The 27,713-nt window shown below is 39.5% G+C and overlaps 1 protein-coding gene across 1 annotated transcript in view; it reads left to right on the top strand.

Annotated features, from left to right (window-relative positions):
• The window catches only part of LOC140895919 (von Willebrand factor D and EGF domain-containing protein-like), a 198,798-nt gene that overhangs the window by 41,312 nt on the left and 129,773 nt on the right, over positions 1 to 27,713 (top strand). The window contains 6 exon segments of the mRNA XM_073306827.2: positions 4,015 to 4,232; positions 7,489 to 7,562; positions 15,476 to 15,749; positions 19,618 to 19,832; positions 23,718 to 23,812; positions 25,381 to 26,178. Of these exon segments, the coding sequence (XP_073162928.2) occupies positions 4,015 to 4,232; positions 7,489 to 7,562; positions 15,476 to 15,749; positions 19,618 to 19,832; positions 23,718 to 23,812; positions 25,381 to 26,178 (1,674 nt within the window).

Here is a 27,713-nt window from a genome sequence, read left to right as displayed (position 1 = left end):
TCACTTATTGATGGTCACTCAGAACATCATCATCAGATAATTCAAGAGCTGGATCAATAATAAATAAATAATTGAACGGATTTTGTATCTTTTTCTGGATAAATTGTGATTTTATTGATGTTAGAAACATATGGTTAGGTCCAGTCAGTATCCCAAAGAACCTACGCTATAAAATCTCAGTTCTACAAAGAAATAAGCACATGTAACTTTACACACTTGAGGAGTCCAAATGACTTCAGTGGGACTATTCATCTATGTAACGTTATACACATGTTTAAGTCTTTTCACCATCAGGACCTCAAAGACTTTTGGACAGAGAAGAAAATCATGAAACATTATAGATATTGTTTTGTATCCCATAGAACCTAATTTTCCCAGTAACAGTACATACCCCAAGAAGGGTGTAGAAGTTAGGAATTTAGTAGTTTTTCCCTTTTAAAAATATCAAGAATTAGTTCTACATTACATTCCTTTTCTAGAAAATGAAAATATAATGGGGGTTTTTTTATTGGTTTGTTTTCTGGTTTTCATTTGTTTGGGGTTTTTTGGTGGACTGGAACATGATAGTGACAAGGTGGGTGAGCTAATATCTTTTGTTGGACCAATTTCTGTTGGTGAAAGAGACAATCTTTCAAGCTCCACAGAGCTTGTCTCTCTCATATCCTGGGACCAACATGGCAACAACAACACTGGATTAATTTTTGTGACATACTATTGATTACTTTCTAAGTTGTTTGCTTGGGAATGTTAGCAAATTTTATCTAAAGAAACATTTTGCCATCTTAATCAGCAAATATTTTTCCCAAGGCCAAAGTGATGTAATTCTGCTCACATCCAGAAATTATGGCTATTCATTGTCCATTTTTATCACCTAACAACCAAATTTTCTATCAAGGGACTGATTCCGCTGCCCTCCAGTGTATGCTGGTTCCCTTGAAGTCAATGGGAGTTGCTTTTGGGGACAGGATCACAATATCAGGCCCACCAGAACATTTGTCCACCTGTTAAATGTAGTATCTCATCTTAAAAACTCAAGGCAAAACAACATACAAGCTCTGAGATTTTTTTTTCTTCAAAATAACAGAAAGTGTGACTTTTGCTATGTGCTGGTTTTACCACTGGTAAGAATTTTTTAAACAACCCCTGCTCCACGGGTGAAATCCTGGAGCCACTGAAATCAATGGCAAAGTACCCTTAGACTTTAATGAGGCCAGGATTTCACCCCAAATCTTTGCCACTGACGTATACATTACATAGAACTTCTCCTAAAACGAAACAAAAAAATCAATAATCCTCTACTGAGGTTCAGTCTACCACCCCACTCTTTCTTCTCATTCTTTTTTAATCTCCCTGATGTTCAGAAACATGCATTTAAATGATCTGAAATCCCTCTACTTTTCTTCCCAATCCTCAGCACACGCACAGACAACAAAGGGGATAAAAAGGCATTCAAAATGAGAACATAACTCAGTGATCTAAGATGAACTGTACCTGTGGTTTCAGCAGCTGTTAGCTTCCATACATGGAGTGGTTTGAATTTGCACGTGACTTAGTGGTGCACTGATCTGCATATTCCTCTTGATGGCCTGGCTGTGTCAGCCTACCAAGTGAGCATTCTTTAAACTCACAGGGTCAGATTTGTAAAGGTATTTAGGTGTGTAAATATGCAGATAGGCACATAGTGGAATTTTCAAAAGCACCAGAGCAGGTTAGGCACCTTTGAAAATCTGGCTGATGACAAAATTTATGAGCAGCGAGCTAACAAGACTGCAGAAGCCATTCTGCCAAAGTTAGCATCTAACACAAACTTGCTTGGCAGGAGCCCACTCCCTTTTCACTGCATGTTTTATCAGTCTCTTAATATTCTAAGGGAGACTGACCGAGAAAGTTTCCAGAAGTAGATTTATTTTCAATGTGTTAATGAACTTGACAAGTTGGTGCTGAGAGGTGCAGAGATGGAGATACAACTGTACCAATTAACTAGCCTTGAAAAGAAGCTGTTACAGAAGTGGCAAGTTTCTGTCCCTTTTAATCATCTAATTTATGTAGTTTAAACTAATAACCAACTGTTGCCCTTGATTGGTCCACCCTGAAGCTGTTTGTCTATGTGTCACTGGCCCACATATATTCAACTGAGATGCTAAATGTCTATAAACATCTTCTCCTTTATGTATGCATATGCACTGTGCAAGAATGTTTATTCAATGCTTTAGTTGCATTTGTTTTTTGTTTGAAAGAAAGCTACAGCCTTTTAAATACTGTAAGATTTAAATTGGCCACACTCCTACACATTGGAAATAAAGGCTATTTTAGTTTTTATTCATTTATGCCAAAAGAAATTAAATGACAAACTCCATGTTGAGTTGAGTCCATTTAACACCACTGTTGTGTAAATTATATAGGTAATAAGCATTGAGAAAGCCAATTAAAAGCATAGAAATATATCTCTACGTTTAGATAATACAATTAATCCGAGGACACAACAGAGCTGTTGTGCTGCTTGTTTTATGTGTACCACTGTTACTTCAACAAGATTATTTTGTTTGATTTTAAACTTTTGCTCTGTGAGCAAACCTCACATGGTTACAAGAGCAATAACTATCCTTTGTGGAAAGCTTCTGTTTAACTGGCTAAAAAAAACTTGAAAATTATCCAGAACTTTGCTATACAATTGTAAGCCAGCCTTTAAGGATTTGATATCAGAGATACCTCTCTATGCCATAGTTCAATTTGTATAGAATCTATGGGTTTAATCTCAGTTATATTGTATAGGTCTTTTCTATAATGCTGATTTTTTGGAAATACTTTTGAATATTTTTATGAGTTCTGAATATAAATTAAGAAGCAAATCCATGAATTATGAATAATTGCTTTGTTTTTACCAAATTAATCCATTCCCGACATTTCTTGTCATACTGTAGGTGTTGGCTCAGACTGTGGAAACTGGGTAAAATCCTGGGCCCGCTGAAGTCAATGGCAAATTTTCTGTTGACTTCAATAGGGCCACGATTTCCCCTTGTGTGTTCAAAGAAACCATTGGCCTTTTCAATGGATCACTTTGGGCTCAGGAACATCCTGGATGTCTCAGTTTTTTGTCCCTTAGAGGCAGCAACCCTGTCTCAGTCCAGTTCTTAGTGGATAAGCGTGCACATGAAAAAACACCAATAGATGGCACTAACAGGACCCCAGATTTGTGACCTTAAAAATGGAGGCTAATGACTGAAAAGGCATGGAGACAGCTACCCTCTCACCCATAGAGGAGGTCATTTAGGTAAGAGCTGAAGCACAGTGGCAGAGCTGCATGAGTAATCTTACAATGTCATTGCCTCGCCAGCTCTGTGAGTAGCCAGATTCAGTCCCCAGCTCTCCAGCACTTTTCTATCTACGTTACATGCTTGTCTAGCTCCCATTCCCTTAGTACCCAAGCAGCTCTTAATCTTTGAATGTATTTATCCTCACAATCTGACTGTAAGGTTGAGAAGTGCTATTATCTCCAATTTATAGATGGAGAATTGAGGCACTTGCCCATGGTTCCACAGGAAGTCTGTGGCAGAGCGGGAAGTTGAACCTAGGTCTCTCAAGTCTTAGACTAGGACCCTAACCACTGCACCATCCTCTGTCTCAGGCATAAGCTGATAATAATTTTGTAAGTACCTTGGCAGGTGCATCTTCCTGAAACATAGTTTTATTCCTTGTCATGAGAATTATCCATCTTCATCCCATGGGCTCTTCCCCATATGGATAAGAGGGTCACTTGATAAGATATTTGCATCTGTGAATACAAAGGCATGCAATTGGGTCTTCATAAAAACATCTATTGGGAGAAGAAATGCAGTGACCATTTGCATAGCGATATCAGATCAAGTTAAGTCATAACAACAGTTTTCACACAAAACCCATGTGGTTTTGATTAATGTGTGTGTCTGAAAGTAGAACATTTATGTCTGACAGTAAAGAAGGTGGGGACAACCAGGTAATATATTTTCTCAGGCTCAATGTTCCTGTTCATTTTAGATAACCTATTATTGGGGCCCCCAAACATAGCCCTTTCAGCATGCCAGGTGGATCTCCTGCATATGCCCTGTGCAGAAGACAGTTGTGCAAGAGCCTTTCTCACTGTGACAGCTGTGACAGACTTTGCCCAGGATGGAGACCGCATCAGCTATATCAGAGCGGAGCCAGTCACAAGGAGCGAACTACTCTGGAGAGCTTATGCGCCAAAGGATGTAAAGGTTGGTTACTCAAATAGCGTGGAAAACATGGCAAACTTCAGTGGGAGTTTTGCTATGAAGGGAGACGGGGGAAAAATCAATAAGTCTTAGCTGTATAATCTTCCTCATTGTGAGCACATTAACCCAGCACAGTGACTTAATATGCCAAAGAAATCAATATGTGGAGTGTTTTGCTTTAACAGGTTTGTTTTGATTATCAGCCAGGACATTAGTAGGGCCAACAGCTGGATTCTACACACAGTCACATTTGTATGTGTGTGTGTTTTGGGAGGAGGGAGGGCTGGTTTGGAACTGTCAATTCTTTAGGAGGAAAAGAAAACACTCAGGGGAAGAAATTCCAAAAGAGCGCATAACCCACACTGAAATTGTGGTTCGTAGAGCAAAGCAAAGGCAAAGCTTCTCTGCAAGAACGCTTCTGTTGGTTATGATTCCCCACTGAACAACAGAATAAATACAGGGTTGGAGAGTGGCCTGGTAATTTGAGAAGGGGACTGAGAGTCAGGACTCTGGTGTTCTATTTTCAGCTCTGCCAGTAATTATGAGGTCTCTAATGAGGCACTTAACCTCTCTGTATCTCTATTTATCCATGTATAAAATGGGCATTATTAATATAATGAGAATTAATTAATGAGCCAAATCCTGCTTCCTTTACTTACATTTACTTCAGTAGGCCTGTTCAAGTGAGTGAGGCACACACGATTTGTCTCATTGTTTGTGGCCCGGTGATTCTCAGATGAGAGCTCTGATAGAAGTCCACAGTTATATTATGATGTGATAGACTAAAAGGACCACAGTGCCAGAACATACATATCACTCAGCTAAAGTTCACAAAGAGGTGACAAAACCAATGTAGCGCATTTTTAGCAATAGAAGACATACTCCTGATTAATGAACTATATGGTCCTGATTTATGTGCATCATTTACCTCAAGACCCAAAGAGTGACACTGATTCTATTCTCACTTACCCTGGCTGTACAATGGTATTACCTCAATGATTTCAGTGGTGTTTCGCATGATTTGCACTGGAGGAAATGAGGTGAAAATTAGATCCACAGTACTTATTTGTATCTTTAAAACGTATAATGACAAACGTGTGTACATTTCCTTTCTTCCTCAATATAGTCTTTATCTTTAATATTTTAAATATTGTCCTTATGATGATAAAGGCAACTTTAATCTAGTTCAATACAAATGCAATGCAGTTAGCTCAATGCTATCAAACATATTAATTTTTGATGGCATTCATGTTTCTATTAAAACATGAGAACTGAGCAAATGTAAAGTTGAATTAACTATTTTAAAAATAAATTAAATTTGATCCCAGTAAAGCAGGCTTTATCCATAGAAAGAACAAAAAAAATCCCACTTTACTGTTGATGTTTTGCAAGCAATTAGAGGCATTAATGTGAAACACCTCTGCCAGCATAGCCAAGAAAAATTTCAGGATGATATATTAAAATCAAAATAGTCCTTGGATACTGCAGGCTTCCTAATAAATCTCAAAATTTACCTAGAAATGGAATGGCTGAAGCGTGCAGAATGATTTGAGAGAAATTCAGGTCCCCACTAACCTAGGAAGCAAATATACTGCACTCTTTGCATTCATTCAGTAATTAAAAGAGCTGGAGTGAAAGAAAGAGAGAGAGAGAGAGAGAGAGTTGGGATGTGGTGATAGTGTTAATAGAGAAAATCCTTTTACATCATTTTTGGTAGATACAACAATATTTGAGTTCAGGCCAAAACATTTTTCACGGAGGACTTCACTTCTGCATTCCTCAAGGAGTGAACCCTAACACCTGTGGGTGGCCAGCGTACAAGAGGTGTCAGAGTGGTGTCACTACAAGGCTGTTGATGTGTATACAAAAGTACAAACTCTTCATTTGAGGTGCTCATCTCCATAAGAGAAGCCTGCCTTCTCCCATTCATCCATTAGTTTAAATCACCCCTATTCCTAAAGACTACATGATGACCAATTCCACATGGCTGCACAATGACAAAGGGAGGAGCAAGGACCCCTCCACCTTTTCCCCCTGCTTCACACCCCATGTCACAACTATTTGAATTGCATTTCTGGGTGCCTGATGAAGTGCAGAGTGTGCACCTAAGATGCATCCCTCTGGGAGCAGATAGTCAAAGCAAGCAAAGAGTAGACGGCCATGGCCAGAGAATGGGGGTAGGCTGGCTGCATGTATGGGAGCATGTTGCATCCCATAAAGGGGTGTCACAAATGGCTCATCCTTCCCCCAGTGCAAATGGGGCCCTTTGCACCACAACTTACTATAGGCTGTGTGCAAATAGCACACTGATTCTACATTATCAAGGTGAGAACTAGATATTACATTATGCAATACACCTTCACCAAGAGGCACCTTTTGGGCAGCAATGTGGCAATAGTCTTGTCTCTCTGTCCAGTGGATGGGCGATGCAAAGGACCTCTACAGGGAGCAGGTGTAGCAAGTGCCACAAGTAAGTGTGTTCCCCCACAGCATCATTGGAGGTATTGGGTATTCTCCTAGTTTTTGCAGGCATAATATCTCCAAGGGTTCCTGACTCCTCATGCCATTTCTGCTCCCACATGGCTGAAATTCTTAGGGGTTATTGCTGATCTAATTTAAGATAGACAGTTTACATTGCTGTAACTGAGAGAAGCCTTAGTACAGCTCTTTATCCTTCACCCAATTTTGATGGCTCCCACAACCTTGAAGTCAAGGGAGACTGCACCGATTCCTTGACACCAGAGGGGTTTACTCTGGATTTACAATGTAATTGATCTTAGAACCTGGTCCACAGTCTGCATCACAAATTAATTAAATATTCAAAATATGGATTAAGGTCAAACCTATGGACCTGTAGTAGTACAGGCTACAAATCATGCTAATTATCCATAATTAAGCCATACCTTAGGCTTTAAAATTATTGTGATTTAATGAGTGTTCTACATTCTTGGTAATTTCTAGGTGGGATTCTGCGTCTTAATAGGAACTTTAGCAGGAAAAGATTCTCTTTTACCAAACAGGGTAAAGAAATACAATAAATTGAGGTAGGTGAAATAATAGTACATCCAGCTCCCAGGCAGTATGTGATTAAACTAAAATTGTTTAAAAAGGAAGTCTATTCTATTCTGCATCATGTTTTATAAGTCAGATTTCAGTTTGTACTTGTCACTTGAATGCTACACATAAAGTTTTGTGAGGGAAAATAATGAAGAGAAACTGCTGCATAGGTTATATTCATTACACATTTTATATTAACCAGGTCACAGTTCAAGACCTCCCAACAGGGAACTGCTACTCTTTCACTGATCCAAACATTATCACATTTGATGGAAGGTGAGTATTCTTTCTACCTTGAAATAATTTGGCTTGATTGTTGTAGTTTTCAGTTCCTGAATGCAGCATATGGTGTTCCATCAGAATACCCTAGGAGTGTTATAATAGTTTGTTATTAGTGATTGATACAGTGCTTTGGAGAAAAATCATTGTTCTTTTCCAAAAGTTTAAATTCGTGTTTAAAAAAAATGATGTGAGTTATTTATTTTGAAGCTAAAATGTTTCTTAGATTTACTAGTTTTTGTCAAAACAAAGTGTTAAATTCTGCAACCCTTGATTGAGCAAAACTCCCATTGATGACTCCAGGAGTTTTGCCTGATTCAAATATTTGCTTGATTAAGGACTACAGAATTAGAACCAGATCCTCTCAGATTGTCTCCCAGATTTCCAGTTTCTGTTGGTAAGCCTGCTACTAGTCAGGGTCATAATGGTATACCTGAAGCATCAGAAGAGGCTCAGCAAGTCTGGTGTCCCACCTGCTGAACTCCAATCGTCCCAATTTCAAATACTACATGCTCTGTAGGTTGCAGTACACTTTAGTCAGGATACTTACTTTGAAAATGGGCCCCAGTAGAAAAGCTGACACAGATGGTGGAACTCCTTATGCCATTTTACGGGTAGGTATAGTAATTCAGAGAGACATACAAGGAAGAATTAAAAGCTAGTATGCATGAATATTTATATATGCTCACTGAATACCTGGAATTATCTACACTCTGAGCTATTAACTGAGTTTAGAAAATAATGTATACAGTATATTTTCTACATTCACTGATAGTTAAGAAATTAAGTGAATTAAGTTAACTGTGTTTTTCAAACACTGCAAAGCCCACATTCCTTTTCTAGCACTATGGGCCAGATCCTCCACTCGAGTAAATTGATTTAGCTTGATTGACTTCAGTGGAGCTCTGTGGTTTACTCTACCAGAAGACTTGGCCCTACAAGTTTGGACTTCTAAATACCGACTAAGTTTAGGTCATCTCAGCACCAGTCAGACTTCCAAACAAGTTTTTCACTATCCCAGTTATTTTTCATAACCAGATAACTCAAAAATTGCCAAAAAGAATAAACTTTGACAACATCAAATAATTTCACTTCTAAGCTTGGAATGACAAATGTCCTCCCAATAGGCAATTCTGAGGAAGTCATAAGCCAGAGAGGACAGAATCATAGACCGGAAGTGCCTTCTCAGCTATCTAGCACAACATTATATCAGAGAGTGAGAGAGCCTATAAGACATTTTATTTTATTCAATAATCCACTTATTAATTAATGTTATTAGGCCAACATTTGCTACAAGTTACACCTGTGCTATCCTGTTATTGATTGCAAGTAGGGATGTTTCTTAGAAATGTTACAAATAATAGATCTGAAGTTACCATTGGGGGTTGATAAGGAATGTCCGTATATGGCAAGTTCTCCTTCAGAATACAGAATCTTGCAATGGAAAAGGCCCAGCAGGTCATCTCAACCATCCTACCTACTACTCCAGACACTGCAGGATTTCTTCCTTTTGGATCGTCACTAATGTTTTATCCAGTCTAGTTTTAAATGAGCCAAGTAATGGGGCTTCTGCTAGCTCTCTCAGGAGATTTATTCCACAGACTAATACATCTCACTTTCAGGAACTTCTTGATATTCAGCCAAGTTTCCTACTCCTAATTTCACCATCCCATCACTCCTAGTTATAGTCTCTTCTATTATTGTAAATAATTCCTCTCTTTCCAATATGATTATGTTCCCCCTTGCCCTATTAGTCATCAGTTAGCCAAGCATTCTATCTATATATTCCACAATGTTAATCTTTCAAATTCTAATATATGTGATGAACTGGTTTTAAAGCTACCCTGCATCTAAGGAATATTGGGTATGCAATCCTTGCTTGTACCTTGCTAGAGGCCTACAGCTGACAGATAAATGTTGAGGCAAATTTTGATCATCTCCTTATGATCATAAAAAAGCACATGTGAGAAAAAGTTGTGTTTGAATGGAGATGTGCATCTTGCACTGCACTGGGTCCCTGCAGAGAGAGGGCACAGAAAACTTAGTGGGCAGGCAAATCAGAGCAAAATCCACAAACGTGCACTACAATACTAATATATCATCAGAGGTGGCCTAAGGACTGTTGCAGAAAGTATTACACACTGCTCAGTGTGGAAATAGGGAGGGGGAAATAATCTAACAGAAGCTATTGCTAGCCAATAGAAAAAAACAGGCTGAGGGGATGAGTGAAACAGCAGAATAATAGCTTTTGGAGGCCAGGAACTACAGTGATTTTAAGCAGTCAGTAGACTCTAGGAACTGGGGCAAGAATGTTTCACTGGAAGGACAGCAGGAAGTGAGACACTTAAGGGCTGTCACACAGAAACAATGTAAACACACATTAGCAAGTCATGGATAGATAAAGAGGATGAAGAATTTAAAAGACAGACAATCAACTCTTCCTCAGGAATTGATATCAGACCAGTAAAGCACTGTAACCCAAGCAAATACATTCTTCCTACCCTTGTGCCTAGAACCCCACCAGCCTAAGGACAGGGTAGCAGATCCCATTGGCCCAGCACCTTCCAGGGAATGCTGGTGTGGAGAATGCCGCTTTGTCACCTTTCCATCAGCTCTCCATGCGACACCATGAAGGGTTGTCTGAGAGATTGAGACCTAGGGGGGGAGACAGGAGCTGGAGATAGGCAACTTTTTCCAGCGATGAGTGAGATTTTCCCCATACTTTCTTATATTTAGCCCTTTCCCACCAGAAAAAGTTGGGGGAAGTAAAAAATGGTAGAGAAGTAGGGGAAAACCAGACCCAAAACCAAAAGTGAACATGCCTTGTTTCCAAAAATCAAAAGAAAAAACATTGAAATGAAAAAAATCATTTAAATATTCGGTTGAAAATTATCTTTTTATTTTGAATTAATCAGTTAGGACACTGAAATACATAATTTAAATCCACATTTTTCCATGGAAAATGTCAATTTTGACAAAATGCATTTTCCATTGGGAAATTTTCAGTCAAAAACTTTGACCAGCTCTAGTGAACAGAGTTTATTTTATGACTTTTTATTTTTTTATTAAAATAAACTTCTCCTAGTGAGTAACAACCACTCAGCAGCTTGTAAGCTGTCTACCTCATGCACATTCCATCTGGGTTAGCATAATGTGAGGCTATTAATTACATAATTAAAATACCTACCTTATCTTTGGGACAATAGTTTCCCCTTTCTGAATGCCTACTTCAAGGAATGCATATTACATAAAAAACAGTTTGTCATGTCCTTTTAGTAATACATTTCTATAGAAACATCTACCTCATAATTCTTTTGACCAAAGGGAGAGACTAATAGACGGAGGGCAAAGTGTCATATTTTACAGTACAACAGTTTGAGTGTGTTGATGCATAGAAGTGCAATGACATTAATTATACTGGCTAAAGCTCGGAAAGAGCACTTCCTTTTATAGCAAAATGCCTTTTAAATGAAACAAATTTGCAAGCCTGGCAAAGAGAAAGTATAGGCTTCATTATTAGTTATGATGCATTATAAATATAAAAGCCTTTCACATCATAAATTGTAGATTCTTAAAAGTGAATTATCAGTTTCAAGCTAAGTACTAAGATAACTCTTTTATGGCCATATCTAAAACACCTAAGATTGCTCGGCTGGTAATTTATATATAATTAGTGTTATTTTTCATTTCACCTTATAAAGGAGAATTTTGAGATTTCTGGAGCATGTAAATTAAATCTATGCATCAGTATTCTTTAGGGGTGAAATTCACCATTTCCTGAACAGAATAACTGCACTTGTGCAGGGAGGTAAATTTAAAGTTCTATGCCTGAGGATGGAGGGAATGGAATTTGCCACTCCAACCTGGAGGTAAGTCACTGGGATAATAATGCAACCCTTCCATAGCTACTGTTCTAGCCCATCAGCAACTTGGTCGGTTTGCTGGGATTTCACCTAAGCATGGAGCCAGTAGTTCCTGAGCCTACCCACAACAGCCTCCTTCACACTGAGCAGAGCCAATGTACAGACCCCCTTGTGCAGCTGTTCTGCTTTGCAGTTGCATCAGGGGGGCTGCCTTCCTCTGGATTAATTTCATCCTGCAACATGGAAGTCCCAGGCTGCAAGAAAAATTCTTTGTCTTGATGCCCACAAGTCAAGGAAAGTCATAGATCTTGGCTCTGTGGGAAACCGTCCTGTTGCAAATGCCTATTTAAAAGCAAAAAGCCTCTCTTCTATGATCACAAGCTACAGATCTCCAGGGAGGATGAGAACTCTATAAGAGAGTTCTCCACCCCTCATGCTCCTCAGAATCTGCAGGTTGACTACATTTCCCCTCACATCAAACTATAGGGTTGTGAATAGCAGCATCCACCAAAGTGCTGTGCTGTAAGTCCCCCTGGACACTGTGGATGTGAACTAAAAGGTTCCTAGTTCACCTTAATATAATCCCATTTGAAGAAGACTATGTTAAAGTGAACTAGGAATCTTTTAGTTTGCACCTGCAGCGTCTGCACAGAGGAGTAGTTACAATGCAGCTCTTTGGTGCACACTGAGGTCCAAACTGTTGGGCAATGTAATCAAGTCAAGACTTTTGCTTTCTTCAAAGGCTCCACACCTATAATGCACAGCAGAGTAACTGGAAGTTCATTTAACCCTGGGATGGAGTAACTATCTTACAAAAACATGGGTGAGGTAATGGATATGCTCAGTTTCTCATCTGCTTTGCCTTTATTAAACGTAGCAAGGGCAAAGGGCTCTTATTTATATCCTAGTTTTTAGGGGAGTGGGAATATTAAAACTTGAGGGTCTTTACCATGTACACTGACCTATTCATCTAGGAACAGCAATTGATGGCACCTCTATTCTCCTACTCAGTGCTGCCATGATTACTTTAAAACTGAATAGCCTTAGGCTTGGAGGAATTAGATTTTTATAGATAAATGTTGGTAAAATGTTGGTCAATCTCACTGTACACATACTAAACAACAAAAAATATTTCCATTGATAATAATTGAAATGTTCAGATAGGCCCGAGTAAAAAAAATGCTGCTTGAAAACTAATTAAAGTTTTATTTAAGGATATTTACTTTGTATATTTTGACATGTGAAGTTGACAGTTTGTGTTTTCAGTTATAAAGCCTTAACACTTTGAATCTCAACATCTACTGTCATTAAATAATTATTTTTGACCTCCCCATAATTTCCCACAACTCTGAAAATTTAAAGAGATTAAAATAGAAAAAATGCTTACCAGTAAACATTGATATTACCAACAAAATGATAAAACAATAAAAATTGAATTCCATGAAGCCTAACTATCCGGTACATGGTGTTATCCACATCCAATTTGGGATGTGAAGCCATATGCCACTAACGAATCACAACTCTTTGTTCTGATCCACTCTATTCTGTCTGCTTTATCTTGACCTAAATTGGACTCTGGTAGCTCCAAGGACTTGAGTGAAGTGAGACCAGGGATGAATCTGGCCCAGGAGGGTCATGCAAATCAACTGAGCCTCTTTTTCCTTTATAAAATGCTTGCTACAAAAAATAAAATGTGAATGTATTCTGGATCCCAAGTATATCCTTCATTTTCCCTCTGACTAACACTTCATAAGGACACAGACTAACATAAAACAGCTCTCACTGGCAAGGACAGCAGTCCTACGGATAAGTGAACAGATTAATCGTAAATGGTGCCTTTCAGTGGCTGATGTTTTGGGAGCAGTAGTAATGAAATAAATTAAATCAGAAGATGGAAGAGACAAGGAGGGGGAGCCTCATGGGAAAAGTGAATGAGTGCTGGAGTGTCCTTGGGAGTGGGTTATATAGCAACAGTAAAGTACAGTATAACAGCATAGTGATAGATAAGTGTATGGCGGGAGGTGTGGAGGAGGGGGTTAAGGTTATTCTTCTGATTTAAGATTTCCACATTTGGGGCAAATATAAAAAAATACATATAGTAAAATCTTTTCCTACTGTTTAGCGGTATTTAATTTTCCACTGCTGCCTATATGACTGTCATGACATTTTTCTGAGTGTCACAAAAGCGTATCTGTTTAGGTTCAATTTTGCATTCAAGTAATTCAGCACCAGCTTAAGGCTTCCATTTAAAAATGAAGACATTTTGCAAGTCTGACATTTTACATGATCTATGACATGACCTAACTGAAGGACTCCCACTGACTTCAATAAGAGTTGGATTGGGCTCCCATAGTCTATACACATTAATATGAATGAGTAGTTCCATTTCTGTGAAAGACAGTTATGTACCTGTGTTAAGAGAGTCTTATGTATTTAAATGATAGACCAGCAGAGTTCAGATGCAGCCACTCTCATGCACCCCCTATTTCTTTCATGACCACGCTCCTTCAAAATGCCTGCACTGAAAAAGGACTATTTGAAGGAAGTTTTGGAAGATGATTCTCAGAGTTTTCCATCTCCTTATCTCCCTCCTGTGGATATATCCATAGGAGCATATTGTTTGACATTACAAGGGATTATATGAAGTTTTTTTAATGCTCCCTTTAGTTTTAATCAGTATTTTGCCCCAGTTCTTAAATAGCGTGCTCAGAATTTATGTACCTGATTAGTAAATAGGATGAGACAAGCCCATCAAAAGTGTTATCTCATTACAGCCAACTTCGCTGAGTTTTTCAAGACCGAGTAAAATCAAATTTTATGACAATAAACAGACAGTTAAACTCTATTTTCTTGCTTTATTCCAAACTAAATACGTTTCTACAGAATGTGCTTCTCTATAAGGGGCGGGGGAGGTGAGGGAGAACTGTAAAGGAAATAGGGCTCTTTCTGAAGCAGTACTTTACAAAAACATTCCTGATCTTTATTTTCATTTAACTTTCCTGGCATAATATAGAAAATTCCAACATGAAAAATAGTAATTTATTTTCTATTAATTGTAGATTCCTAAAAATCTGTTTTAAAATGAAACACAGCTGTTTAAAAGGAAGGTGTTACCAAGCACTGCTTTCTAAAGGTGGTTAGCAATTGATCCACTCAAAGAAGTCCCTCACAATTTCCGTAAAATGCATAGCCACTGTTTCCTCCAGTTGTCAGAGCAATATATGGGACAAGAGCAAGAAGTAATTACAATGTGAGAAAACATAGGCATTTGGAAATACAAGAGAATCCACTTTTAGGTCCTAATCCTGCAGTCCTTACTCAAGCAAAATTCAGACTGGTGTCTGTGGGAAATTTGCCAGAATAACACTGGCTGACTAACAACTGCAAAATTAGTTCCACAGTGAATTCAGACAGACTGAAACTCCATTTTTAGTAGAGCACAATGAAAGTTCCAAATTACTCAACACAAGGCAGTGTGCCAGTTGCAAATCCAGTTATAGTAAAACTTATGCTTACAGTGAAGTCATTCTAAGGGGGTGGGAAATGACTTCACTTTAACAGGGTTCCAGGAGAGTCCTAACTTTTCATATGAAATGTTCACCTAGCCCCAATCAGCCTTGTAAAAGTTAGTGATTAGTCACAGAAGTTGTAATTTGAGCACTGATTTTGCTGTGAAGAATGCCATGCTGTAGAGCATCCAGTTAAACCAAAATGTATTTATTAAGTCCTGGAGGCAGGGATTATTTCCCATTTGCTTTTCTCAAATGTTTATCTTTTTCATCGATGCCTGTTGCCATAGCAGCAGCTCTTAGACAGCTAACAGCTCTCACATGAATTCTTATCCATTTCCAGCTAATAACTCCAACGGTATTAGCTTGTGTATGGTGATGAATATAGGCTTCCCCGTGTGTTAATTTTCTTTCTCCTCCAAGGCCAGCCATCATGCTAGCCTAATGAAAGAGTGTGGCTGTTGGAGTATAAACACACAGTCATGATAGGTGTACACCCGGGGTCTGAAAATCCTGTTTTTGTTTGTTTGTTGTTTAGGCGTTTTGACAATTATAAAATTGGAACCTTTCTTTTGTGCAAGAGCCTGGCCCATGTGTTTGAGGTACATGTACGACAGTGGGACTGTGGAAGCCGCCAGTATGCTGTTGCCTGCAACTGCAGTGTAGCTGCCTGGGAGGGTAATGACATCATCTTGCTAGACATGTGTAATGGTCAGTTTCAGGAAACCAGACCTCAGCTGTCCATTAAGAGCATTGGCGCATCACCTCAACGTGTCAAAATCGTGAAGTCCTATGGAGGGAAAAAAATTACCGCAGGTGGACCTTTTTTTTACATGTTGCTTTGACTTTAACTATATATTTCTGAATTAAGTAACTACTACACACACACCTATAGCCATAAGAGTGCTTACAGTGAAAGTCACAGTTATTGAGAAAACCAGACTGAGGGAAAGTGCTGGCTAACGTGTTAATATAACCAAACATAAAACAAAACATGAAACTAATAAGAGTGGATGGGCGTTACTCTCAAAGACATAGCCAAGAGTCATATGAATATTATTTGTTGTTTGTATTATGGTAGTGTCTAGCAGTCCCACGGGCACCCACTGTGCTAGGCACTGTACAATTACATAACAAAGAGATGGCCCTGAAAAACTTGTGATCTAAGTATAAGATGAAAGATCACACAATGAAGATGGTTCTGCAGCACATCTGCTTTAGTACAAATTATTTACTTAGAAAGCACTACTGTGCTTTCCAGTTTGCACTTTGTATCTCTCATCCACACTGAAGATCTCTAGTCCAGGTGTTCCTTGAAATCACTGGACAAACAAGTGCAGACTGCACTAAAGAGATCCAAGCTGAGAATTTTGTCCTAAAATTTCAACATCAAGATTTATTACTAGAAAATATTCCGGGTAAGAAAGGGGCCATAAGGAGCCAAAACAATGTTAGGGTGGGGGTGGGGGTTCTGAGCTTTGGCTCTCACCATCTTCTTCTCCCTTGGAATAGATCTTGATAACATAGTTATTTAAAGTTTCTTAATTGCAGAAAGGAAGCAAAAGCAGGAAAATACCTTTCATTTCACCTTACTACTGAATACAGTATAATTACAGTTTTATTACTAGAATAATCTTTACTAGCAATATTCAAAATATATTGAAAATGTGAATCACTTTCTTTGAATTTGGAGTTATAAGGCCACATTTTGTCCTAATTTAACTTCACGTAAACCCCACTGATTCCACTGGGGTTTATATCCAACTGAGTTTCTGTGGGACATGAGTGAGGGGAAAATCTAGTCCAACCAGTGCAGAACACTGAAATAGCAGATAGTGTCCTGAGAGCAGAGATTTTAAACACAAACTCCTTTTTGAAGGAAAGTGTGTAATTAGAAGACAGTTGGCATGTGTTAGTTGAACATGGCAAAATTTTTCAGCCAAAACTTTTTTCCACCCAAAAAATGCAGATTTGGGTCAACCAAAACATTTCACAGATTCATGTCAAATTCGCTGAATTGTTTTAGTTAAAAAAAAAATCTGAACTCAAAATGTTTGGTTTCAACATGTTCAAAATGAACTGTTATCATCTGAAATGACCCTGCATTTCAAACTTTACTTCAGTTTAATTAAAATTGTTTTGAAAATCTTGAAAATGAAACATTTCATTTATACTCAAACAAAATGTTTTATTCAACCTGAAATATTTTATTTATTTATTTTTACTTTTTGGTTGGTAGAAAAAAAAAGGTAAAATATCATTTTAGACTGACCTGAAAGATTTTTTTTTTTTTTTGGACTGGCAGCAAACACTTAAAAATCAGTTACTCACATAGATCTATGTTAGTTTCAAAAAGGTAACTGAGGTAACTATAGCTCTGTTTCAACTAGCAGCTGTCCTGGCCTACAAATTAAATTAAAAATTAAGGAAATACAAACTTATAAGCAAGATTCAAGTATAGTGAATCATTCCACCATTCACTTGTGTAACACTACAGAAATTTGCTTCTTAAAATATACTTGCTTTTTAAATTTCTTATCTATGAAAGTAAGAAATTAATAGGCTAAATCCTGCTTTCCTTACTCAGGGGGACTAACATCCAAACAGAACTGAGCCTAGCGCATGGGCACTATGCAGACACCCTCACATGATTCTGTAGCTTGTACTAGCCTTGATGTGCATTATCCCATGTGTAAGGGGGGGAATAGTCCCGCTATTGTGGGGAACTTTCCTGGCTTCTGTACTACCCTGGTGAAGTAGGCTAGCAAAAGGATCTGAGTCCTCGCTCCCACTTCCTTTACCCAGTGGCCTCCCTGCCCTTGAGAACTCCCCTTCCACTCTCCTGTCTGGCAGAGTCCTCGTAACCCCAACAAGGCTGGGCCCAGGATTCCTGGGGGGCTCGACCCCCAACCCTGCTGTGGTCACCGAGGACAGGGGCTAGGGTGTCCCTACTCCGGGGTACTCTCTCTGCACTGGGCACTTCTCTGACCCACTGACCATTACATACAATTTAAAGCAAATGCAAGTTATTTAATCAACAATTAATTTTAAAAAGAATAAGAAAAAATGGGAAAGGTTAAAGGAAACACATCACCCCGCTCTGTGGCAGGGAACATCACAAACCGTGTCTCTGGAATGTCAGGGCAGTTCACAGTCTGTTCCTTGTAAGTCCCCGGCCTTCTTCTCAGGCCCTGGCTGTGCTGCAGGGATGCTGTGGGTTGGACACTTGCTCTGGTGGTGGCCACACGCTCTCAGGCTCTAAGTGGTAGGACCCTTCTGCCCAGTGTCGCCCCCGCCCTGTCAGGGTTATGATCCAAGCCTGACCTGCAGAGCCTCTTCGCTGAGGCATCTCCCTGGGCTGGGCCCGCTGCCCAGGATCCAGCCCCAGCTGCACCACTCTGTCTCTGCACTGCTGCTCTGCCTCTAGCTCCCTGGGCTGTTTCTTTGGCCCCTCTGCCTCTGGTTGCTACAGCTCTGCTACCAGGACAGGTCTGCTCTGCAGGCTGCTTCTGTGACTCTGCTCCCAGCACTGACCTGCTTCCTGGGCTGCTTTTCTGGCCCCTCTGGCTCTGGTTGCTGCAGCTCTGCTCCCAGGACAGGGTCTGCTCTCTCTGGGCTGCTTTTCTGGTCCCTCTGGATCTGGCACAGCTCTGCTCCCCAGCTTAGCTCGGGCCCCTGCTTTCTCCTTAGCTGGGCCCCACTCTGTCTGACCCAGGCAAATCCAGCTCACACAGGGGACGGGACCTCCCTGGCCTCCTGACTCCCTGATTAGCCTGCTCGCCCTGTCATTTAGGCTGACCTGGAGCATTGGCCTCTCCCCATTGTTCCTGGGGGCTGTCAGTCTCAGGGTCCTGATTCCCTATCGACCCTTCCCCCTTTTTAATACTGGGAGCTAGCAACTAAAACACCCCCACTGACTGTTAGTAAGAGGGTAGCAGTCCCCTTACACACGCTATGCTCTGGGCTCTGGTAGCTCCTCCTCCTCCTGTGTCACTGAAGTCAGTGGAAGTTCTGCCACTGATGTCAGGGGAGAAATATGAGGGTGTCACATGAGCCAAATTGTGTGCTGGTTGTGTGACATGGACAAATTTCCCTCGGGGGCTAAGGTCAAAATTTTCAACAGTGGGTACTGATTTTGGGTTGAAGTGCTTTTTGGCTTGAAGTGCATTGAGTTTCAGAAGTGCTAAGCAACCACAGCTCCAGCTGAAATCAATGGGGGTTGCAAGTTCTCAGCATGTCTGGAAAATTCAACAGTTTTCAAGAGGGAAGAAAGCTATTTTCCATACTTAGCAATTTATCGAAAAGAAACAATTTCCCAGGCAAAAACACAGGGGTGGTCTTATCATGGTGACAGCTTCAAAAATTAGCTGGTAACTTACCAATGGGAAAATGTCAGTGAATGTAATTATTAATTTAAAAAAGGAAGGCGCTTGTGTGGGTTTATATTTATATGATGCTATCAGATATTAGTACCAAAAACTCTGAAAGCATCATTGTAAATAAAACCAACAGCATCATTGTAAAATAAATGTTTACAGAGTGTCTAAGTGGCATTAAATTACCAACTGCATAGCCAACTTCCTGCTTTGATTTTTTTTGCGAGGGAGGGAACACACTTTTTTTATTACAGAAGAAACTTGCTAATGGATTAAATTCACTGGGTTTTTTCTGCCTCTTCAGATCATCTTCCCTTCAGGAGCATTTGTTCGAGCTGATGTAAGTGAGTGGGGAATGAGTTTGACAGTCAGGGCGCCAAGCATCGATTTTAACAGCACCAGAGGTTTGTGTGGCATCTTTGATGGGAACAGTCATAATGACTTCCATAACACCAGCGGGAGTCCTTTACTATCACACCAGAGTAACATGCCTGAGGAAGACTTCATAGAAGAGTGGAGGTACAGAGCTAAAGGATTCCAAACCTAAAAGTCATACTGTAACATCGTTTAAAGGGGTGTCTATACATTTACTTCATTACATGGTCTTTTAATGACCTGAAAAAGAGCTCTGCCTAATCTGTCAAAGGAGGGCTAGAGGTCCATTATCACCACAAACATAACGAAAGCTTATTTTTCAGTCTGTACACTACACATAAGAAGCTCTTTTACTGAGAGAGACGTGTTATATTCACGAGAGATATCATGTTAACAGCTGTGTTAAGATCCCACTCAGCTGTTAAAAAACGCAGTTCTCACCCACTCTGAAAAATGTAGATAACTGACAATAGGGATTAATTGTTTGGTATTTCCCTTGTTCTTTTATTCCTGAAAACTAATTACAACATGTGACTATACAATTAAATATTACATTTTGACAAAGAGTGGCAATAAATGTAGCATGCTAAAACTTAATATCTATTCAGTTAAAAATAATGGGACATTTGAAACTCTTGCTTTCTAAGAGAGAGAGTCTGGAACATGGATTCTGATCCCTTTCCATATCAGGGACTTCCATTGCCCCATATTTTAATTCCCGAATCCAAACATAGCCTTATAGTTCTGGGTCCAGGTCATTTCAAAACCTGAATGGAACTATTCTGCAGTGTTTGATTGGTTGGTGATTAACTATTTTCAGGGCAGCGGCTATTACAAAATTTGGTCCAAAATAAAAATATGATGAAGACCTCTGTCCTTGTGAGGTGCCCACCAGGAGAAATATTGCAAGATCAGCTGATGACATGAGATTTCCATCCTTTGGGACTGGAAGAACAGCAGGGCTGGCTCTAGGCACCAGCTAAGGAAGCTGGTGCCGGGGGCGGCAAATCAGAAGGGGCAGCGCTCCGGCGCTCTTGGGGCGGCACTCCTTCCTCGGCGGCCCTTCGGCAGCGGCACTTTGCTTTATTTTTTTCTTCTTCAGAGGCACTTTGGCGGCAGCTTTTTTATTTTTTCTTCTTCGGCGGCCGCTTGTTGTTGTTGTTGTTGCTGTTTGTTTCGCTGCTTGGGGAGGCAAAAAAGGTAGAGCCGGCCCTGAAGAACAGTTCAGGAAATGTGGCACAGTTGAATCTGAACCCAAACCCTAACGCTTATTTCTGCCTCAGATCTGAACCCTAGTCTAGCTAATCCTGATTCTGCACCCTGTCAGTGCATCCAGCACCCATCTCTGTTGTAACTAGAAAAGACTTCAAAGCTATTGACTTTTAGGAAATGAACACGCAAATAAACTGTATTCAACTTACATAAAATCAGCTGAAGCCATTAATCATCCTAATTTAGTTGATGAATATTTTGAGCTGTAGTTGTGAGCAGCACATACAAGACTCAAAGTTAGAGGCACTCAGTTTCCTTTATATTAATCCATAGAATAGTGGCTAAATCCCCTGGGTTTTAATCTTTTGGGGACTTATCCATTTCCTAGATGTAGATGTGGGTACTGGGGGGTTACTTAGGTGGAAGGAAGGATGGTTTTTGAGACTACAAGAACGGGAAATCTGGGACTCCTGGCAGGAGTCATAGATTCATAGATGCTAAGGTCAGAAGGGACCATTATGATCATCTAGTCTGACCTCCTGCACAACGCAGGCCACAGAATTTCACCCACCCACTCCTGCGAAAAACCTATTCCCAGCATTCCCAGCTTTCCTCCTTTCTTGTGGGAACTTGTCTAGCTCTCTTGGGTTGTAGCTCCAACATGAACCACTAGTCCCTGTTACTGGATGCCAACCCACTCCTCAGAACAAAATGGCAACAGGCTGGCAAGAGGTGGGTAAGCTATCTACAGCTAAGAGAGTGACTGGAGAATTTGTAGTAGCTCTGTGTGGGAACCAGCAGCCAATGGAAGATACAGTATTCAGGGGGAACTTTACATTCTTTGTCCACTTGGAAAGGAGAAGAGCTTTCCAGCACTTGTCAGGGACTAGGACGAGACCTTGTTGTGCTCAAGAAAGGCGGGTGAAACTCCTTTTGGGGGAGAGGGACTGGTGACAAATATAACTTTTGCTGTAGACCCTAAGTAAATAAAAATAAGGACTCTAAGAATCAAGGCCATAATCCAAAACCAACTAAAGTCAATGGAAAGACTCACATTATCTTTAAAGAACATTGGATCAGGCCTTATAATACACCCACAGAAAAATTGCAAAATAGGGAGTAAAACCTGTATGCTGATTTCCCTGCTTTTGTTTTTAATTTAATTTTAGACAACAAATTAGTACTTTAGACTTTAGGACTCTCCAGCACCAGAAGCTAGTTGGATCATTCACCACCTGGCAATTCAGTTCTCTCCCTGGCTGCAACTTCTTTAAAAAAGCTGCAGGGCTCAGGATGGCACAGAGCTCTTTAAACGTCAACTTTTCCAAATGGCAACTTTACACATAAAATTGCATCCAACCCTCCAAGTCTTTAAAAGAGCATCCTTACCAATAAGGAATAGAAGTTCTATGACATGCAATTCCCATAGCAGCTCCTGATCAGAAAGCAGCAAACATGCTCTTTCCTTTTATTTTCAAGAGTAACACTGAATAATTTTTCTGAGAAAATGTTGAGTTGTGCCTAAACTTTTCAATTTTCCCTAAGGAAAATTACAATGAAACATTTAGTTTCATTTCAGGTAAACCCAAATTGAAACATTTCATTGAGTTTTGATTTGACATTAATCTCTGAATCTGTTGGAGCTTCTGTGCATGGAAGTTGCAGTTCGGGTCTCTCAGGCTTCCTTTCTCTCCTTTGAGTCAGTCTCCCTGGTCAGACTAAATCTCCCACAGTGAACCATGGTCATAGGACTCCCATGAGACTCTTCAAGCTTTCAGCCAGAGGGAGATATACCATGATATATCACTAGAGATGTAGTCTTGCCTGTACTGGGGAATGGGACATGAGACACCCAAATTACAACTTCCAAGAGGCACCGCAGTGGATCAGATGGATGCAGAGAATAATGTAGACTCAAACAGAAACAAAACAGTTCATTTCAGATTGGCAACCAAATTAAATGTTGAAATGGAACATTTTGACATATCTTAATAAAAATTATTGAACTTGTCATTTGCATTAAAGTTTCAATAGTTCAACATTACATCCTGAATCAGGATGAAATCAAATGTCAAAATATCAGAATTTCCTACTGGATGAAAATTCCATTTTTCTTTTAGCTCTAGAAATAATTGCCTTTGAGTTTAAGGTTTCTGTGAGCACCTCTAAAAATTCTGCTGCATTAGTTAGGTTAGGTGTCTTTAAAACTCAGATGATATTAGGACTCTTTCCTCTTAGCCAGCCTCACTTGTGGGTGATGCTTCCATGCAGCACAAGGGAAGGTGTCTGGCAAGCATCCAGTTGGAAGTTAAAGCTCTCATTGCCCTTTTCAAAAAGAACAATAAGTAATTTCAACATCCCCTCTCTCAAGGAAACACATCCTATTGTCTTAGACTGTATGAAAGCTAATTTTGAGTGCATAATGGCTGTTATATTTACCAGTTCAGTCAGAGCAGTAACTCAACATCTAGCTCAGTGTCATTAATTTGAAAAATTCTAGGATTATGAAAACCTCAAATCAAATTGTGTTCTGTTGTATCTGCTCATTTTGCAAAATATTTAATAGAATGCCAAACTCATATATCATACCTAGAAGGGGACCTCTTGAATAGCCAATAACGGTTCCCTTTTCCTCTGTCACTCTGATAACTTCGTAAAAATTTTAGTATTGTATTAGTGTCTATATAATCATTCTATTGTATGTACTGCTTTCAATGGATGAACTGGATAAGATAACCCTGTCCCCACAGCAGTACCAGACCTCTTTTGAGGTTCCGAAATTTTGGTGCACTCTTTTTTATTTTCCTGAACTTCTAGGTTTAGCCTGGGTTGGGAAGCAGAATTACCAAAATACTTCAAGAAATTTTGTTTCTCTCATATGTCAAGTCCAACAAAAGATTGGGGCAGGAACTGTATCTTACAAAACTATAAAGCTCCAAGAACTCTCCTGATGCTGTATAAATAACATCACAAGAAATTCTGTTCTCATGAGACTTACAGCCAAACTTTAATTATGGTTGCTTATTCAAACTGAAACTCTCTAGAATTACCCCCTCATTACTGCTGGACTAAATTAAGGAAGGAATGTAATTAGTTTTGTCTTATGTGATGCCACATCTTTGTGATCAATAAGATATAGTTGTGTGTGTCAATGACAGGAAAGTTCAAATAAAAGTTGTTCCCTTACATTATAATAATGAAATATAGCACACCACACAAATGTTTTTGAAAGGAGTAACATTTTTAAAAGGCAAAAATATGAATGCACTAAATCAGAAGGGAGAGAAGGTGTTGTTTAATAATTAGAGCAGGGAGTGCTAAATTAATACAAGGGTTTAAAATGAATTTTTTGAGCTATATTCATCCTTAGTGTAATTCCCCTGGCTTCAGTTGAGTTATATAGGAATATATCAGACATCTTATGTAAAAAAATGATAATATGCATTTTCTGAAAAATGTGTCCTTTAAAATAATTCTGTAAATTGAAGTCATGCAAGTAGGCACTGATCCAGCAAAGCACTTAAGCACATGCTAGCGAATAGCCCCATTGCATCCGTATAGTGCAATTCAGGAAGGGTCATGCAAAGGTGGCTGTAAAACCGCTGAAACTATTCACATGCTTAAAGTAAAGAACATGCTTAAATGTTTTGCTGGATTGGGACCCTAAGTCCCCGAGACTTCAGAAAAAAAAGTTGATTTAATGCTGTGGACCAGTTTGTTGAAAGCTGTTTATTTTTTCCCCCAATCTCTTTATTTTTATTTCTTTAATCAGATACCCACAGGGAAAAGTTTATTTGACAAGACTCCACCAATCGTTCCCCTCTATTCGACATTGGTGAGGCCTCATGTGGAGTACTGTGTCCAGTTTTGGGCCCCACACTTCAAGAAGGATGTGGATAAATTGGAGAGAGTCCAGCGAAGGGCAACAAAAATGATTAGGGGACTGGAACACATGAGTTATGAGGAGAGGCTGAGGGAGCTGGGATTGTTTAGCCTGCAGAAGAGAAGAATGAGGGGGGATTTGATAGCTGCTTTCAACTACCTGAAAGGGGGTTCCAAAGAGGATGGCTCTAGACTGTTCTCAATGGTAGCAGATGACAGAACGAGGAGTAATGGTCTCAAGTTGCAGTGGGGGAGGTTTAGATTGGATATTAGGAAAAACTTTTTCACTAAGAGGGTGGTGAAACACTGGAATGCGTTACCTAGGGAGGTGGTAGAATCTCCTTCCTTAGAGGTTTTTAAGGTCAGGCTTGACAAAGCCCTGGCTGGGATGATTTAACTGGGAATTGGTCCTGCTTCGAGCAGGGGGTTGGACTAGATGACCTTCTGGGGTCCCTTCCAACCCTGATATTCTATGATTCTATGATCTCTGAAGGGGAGAAAAGGAAAAATTACTGCAGATGTCAGAAGGAGCACACTCTATCTCTGCACTCTGTAACTACACTAAATGCCTTTCAGAGTTCTTTTCCACAATCTCTAGGCTGCCATTATGATAATGTGGATTATACTTCTGCAATCCCACATCTAGATGTTACATCAGAATATGTCACTCGCTTAGAAATAGAATCTACTTTAAGAAGTGATGGGAAATTGTTGGCCAAAGCATTTGATCAAAGATATCTGCCTAAATCAGTCAAAAAGCGAGATAGCCACGATAGCAGATTAAAACAATACGCACAAAAAGTTTCCTTGAAAAATCAAAAAAACAACAGTTTTATTAACTCTACTAAACCAGAAGAAGTGCTAGATAGAGCAAAAAGGCAAGAAGACTCTTCTGAATACTTACCTTTTTATCCATTTCAAAATGAGACTCAAAAGGACTTGGAAAGCTTTGCATATTTTTTCCCAGAGGATTACTTAGAAGGGATTCAGCCGAAAGTTCAGTCAATATGGCCTACTCCAGGTGGCCTAACCTCAACCAAAGCCTTGGAGATCTGTCAGCAGGTTCTTGCTAATTCTACTATTGGCTCCATCTGTAAAGACATCCTTGGGAGACAGCTGGATAAGGCAATTGATATGTGCCTTTTAGATCTGCAACTCAAGGATGACCTGGCGTGGGAAGGTGCAATGATAGCGTTTTTGGAAAATGAGTGTGAAAGAAAAGTGCTAGAAAATAGAACTAAGCTGTTTCATACAGCAAATGGGTTACTTGCCACTCACGAGGAAATACTCACAGCTCTCAGGTGTCCCAATTTCTGTAATGGCAACGGACAGTGCACAGAATGGGGGTGCCGATGCTTTGAAGACCACAGTTCCTATGACTGTAGCATTGCCAAGAGTGAGTAAAACATTCTGTTTGTTCCTATTCTGCCCATCTTCTTATGGTATTAGAGTTATTAGGTGAAACATCTGCACAGAGTTGTTTGCTCTTCAAATAGCTTTACCAGTAAATTATTTGATGAATTAGTAATCAGTGCTTTGACCTTGAAAAGCTGAACAAAATATCTTGTTGGCTGGTCTTTCGCTTTTTTACCTCAGTAACATTTTAAAAATGGATTTTAGAAGCCCCTTAACAAATTGGTTTTACAGAAGTGATTTTCTTTACATCTGATCTGTCACCTGCACACTGACAAACACACTGCTGCCAAGAATGAGGGTCCTGCTAATACTGTGGTCGATACACAGGCTAGCACTGCATAGATGGCTCTTTCTTCTTTACTATTAGAAAATAAAATTTGTAAATGAATTTCAAATGTTACAGTAATCCAAAGCAGCTAAAGGAATAAGTAATGTTTGCAAAGTTAAATGACCATGTAACTGGCTATGGGATCAATGTTAGCCTCAGATATGTTCACAGGGCTTATATAGACGTTGCTTGGTGTTAACATGCATCTGTGGACATAATTTGGCCCAAAGGTCCTGATTACACAAACATTTATGCACATACTTACATTCAGGCACATAAGTAGCCCCTTGAAGTTTATGGGTTTGATTCTCATTTAACCTCAGGCCTCTCAGTGTAAATGAGGAACCATTGTGCTAATGTGACTACTTACAGTGCTTGAAGATACGCGTGTGCATAAATGTTTGCAAGATAGAGTTATACTTTGGAAATTTAAGCTCCGATTCAGCAGTTTGTTCAAGCACATGCTTAAACTTAGGAATGCAAGATCTAAGCACATAAGTGCATTTATGAATAAGGATGAGAAGACTCATGTGCTTCAAGTTAAGCACGTACTTAAGTGTTTTGACTTAATGTAATGCAAACATGAAAACTTTTTTTTATTTGTGGAAATGCTGGGCTAATAATATTTACACAGTAGTTTACTGAACAACTTTTGCTTGTTTAAGCAGAGGGTTTTTTCAGTTATTTACCCAGCTGATACAATATTAATACATTATTATGTTTGGTGCATAATTTATTTGCTGAATTTTGCAAAGTTTTCCTGACCAAATGTTTCATGTCTTTTTCTATTTTGCCCAGCTTCAATCGATGTGGGGAAATTGTTTTGAACAGATTTTTTCCTATGGATAAAATTCAAGAGAGAGAGAGGGAGGTTTTTAGAAGTCCCTTCTGGTTTTTCAGTCAGCAGTGCTACCTATCAAGTAATAAATGATGGTAGCAGTTATATATGGCTTTATTTGGCAACATTGCTTTGACTGCTAACAAGCAGCAGACTAGAGAAAAGAGCCTGAGACAGCACAGAATGGAAAAAATTGAAAACAAAAATGCACATCAGTTGCTGCAAATACAAACTGATACACATCCCTGTGTATTGACTGTTTGATTTGGGGCTCAATCAAACTCCAGAGGGTGTTTTCTCAATAATTCCTCCCTTTGGGGACTTTAGTTTATTACTCTAATAAGTTCAA

Source organism: Lepidochelys kempii, chromosome 11 (genome assembly GCF_965140285.1).
Source record: "Lepidochelys kempii isolate rLepKem1 chromosome 11, rLepKem1.hap1, whole genome shotgun sequence".
Lineage (NCBI taxonomy): Eukaryota > Metazoa > Chordata > Testudines > Cheloniidae > Lepidochelys > Lepidochelys kempii.
This window is presented reverse-complemented; position numbering and strand designations above follow the sequence as displayed.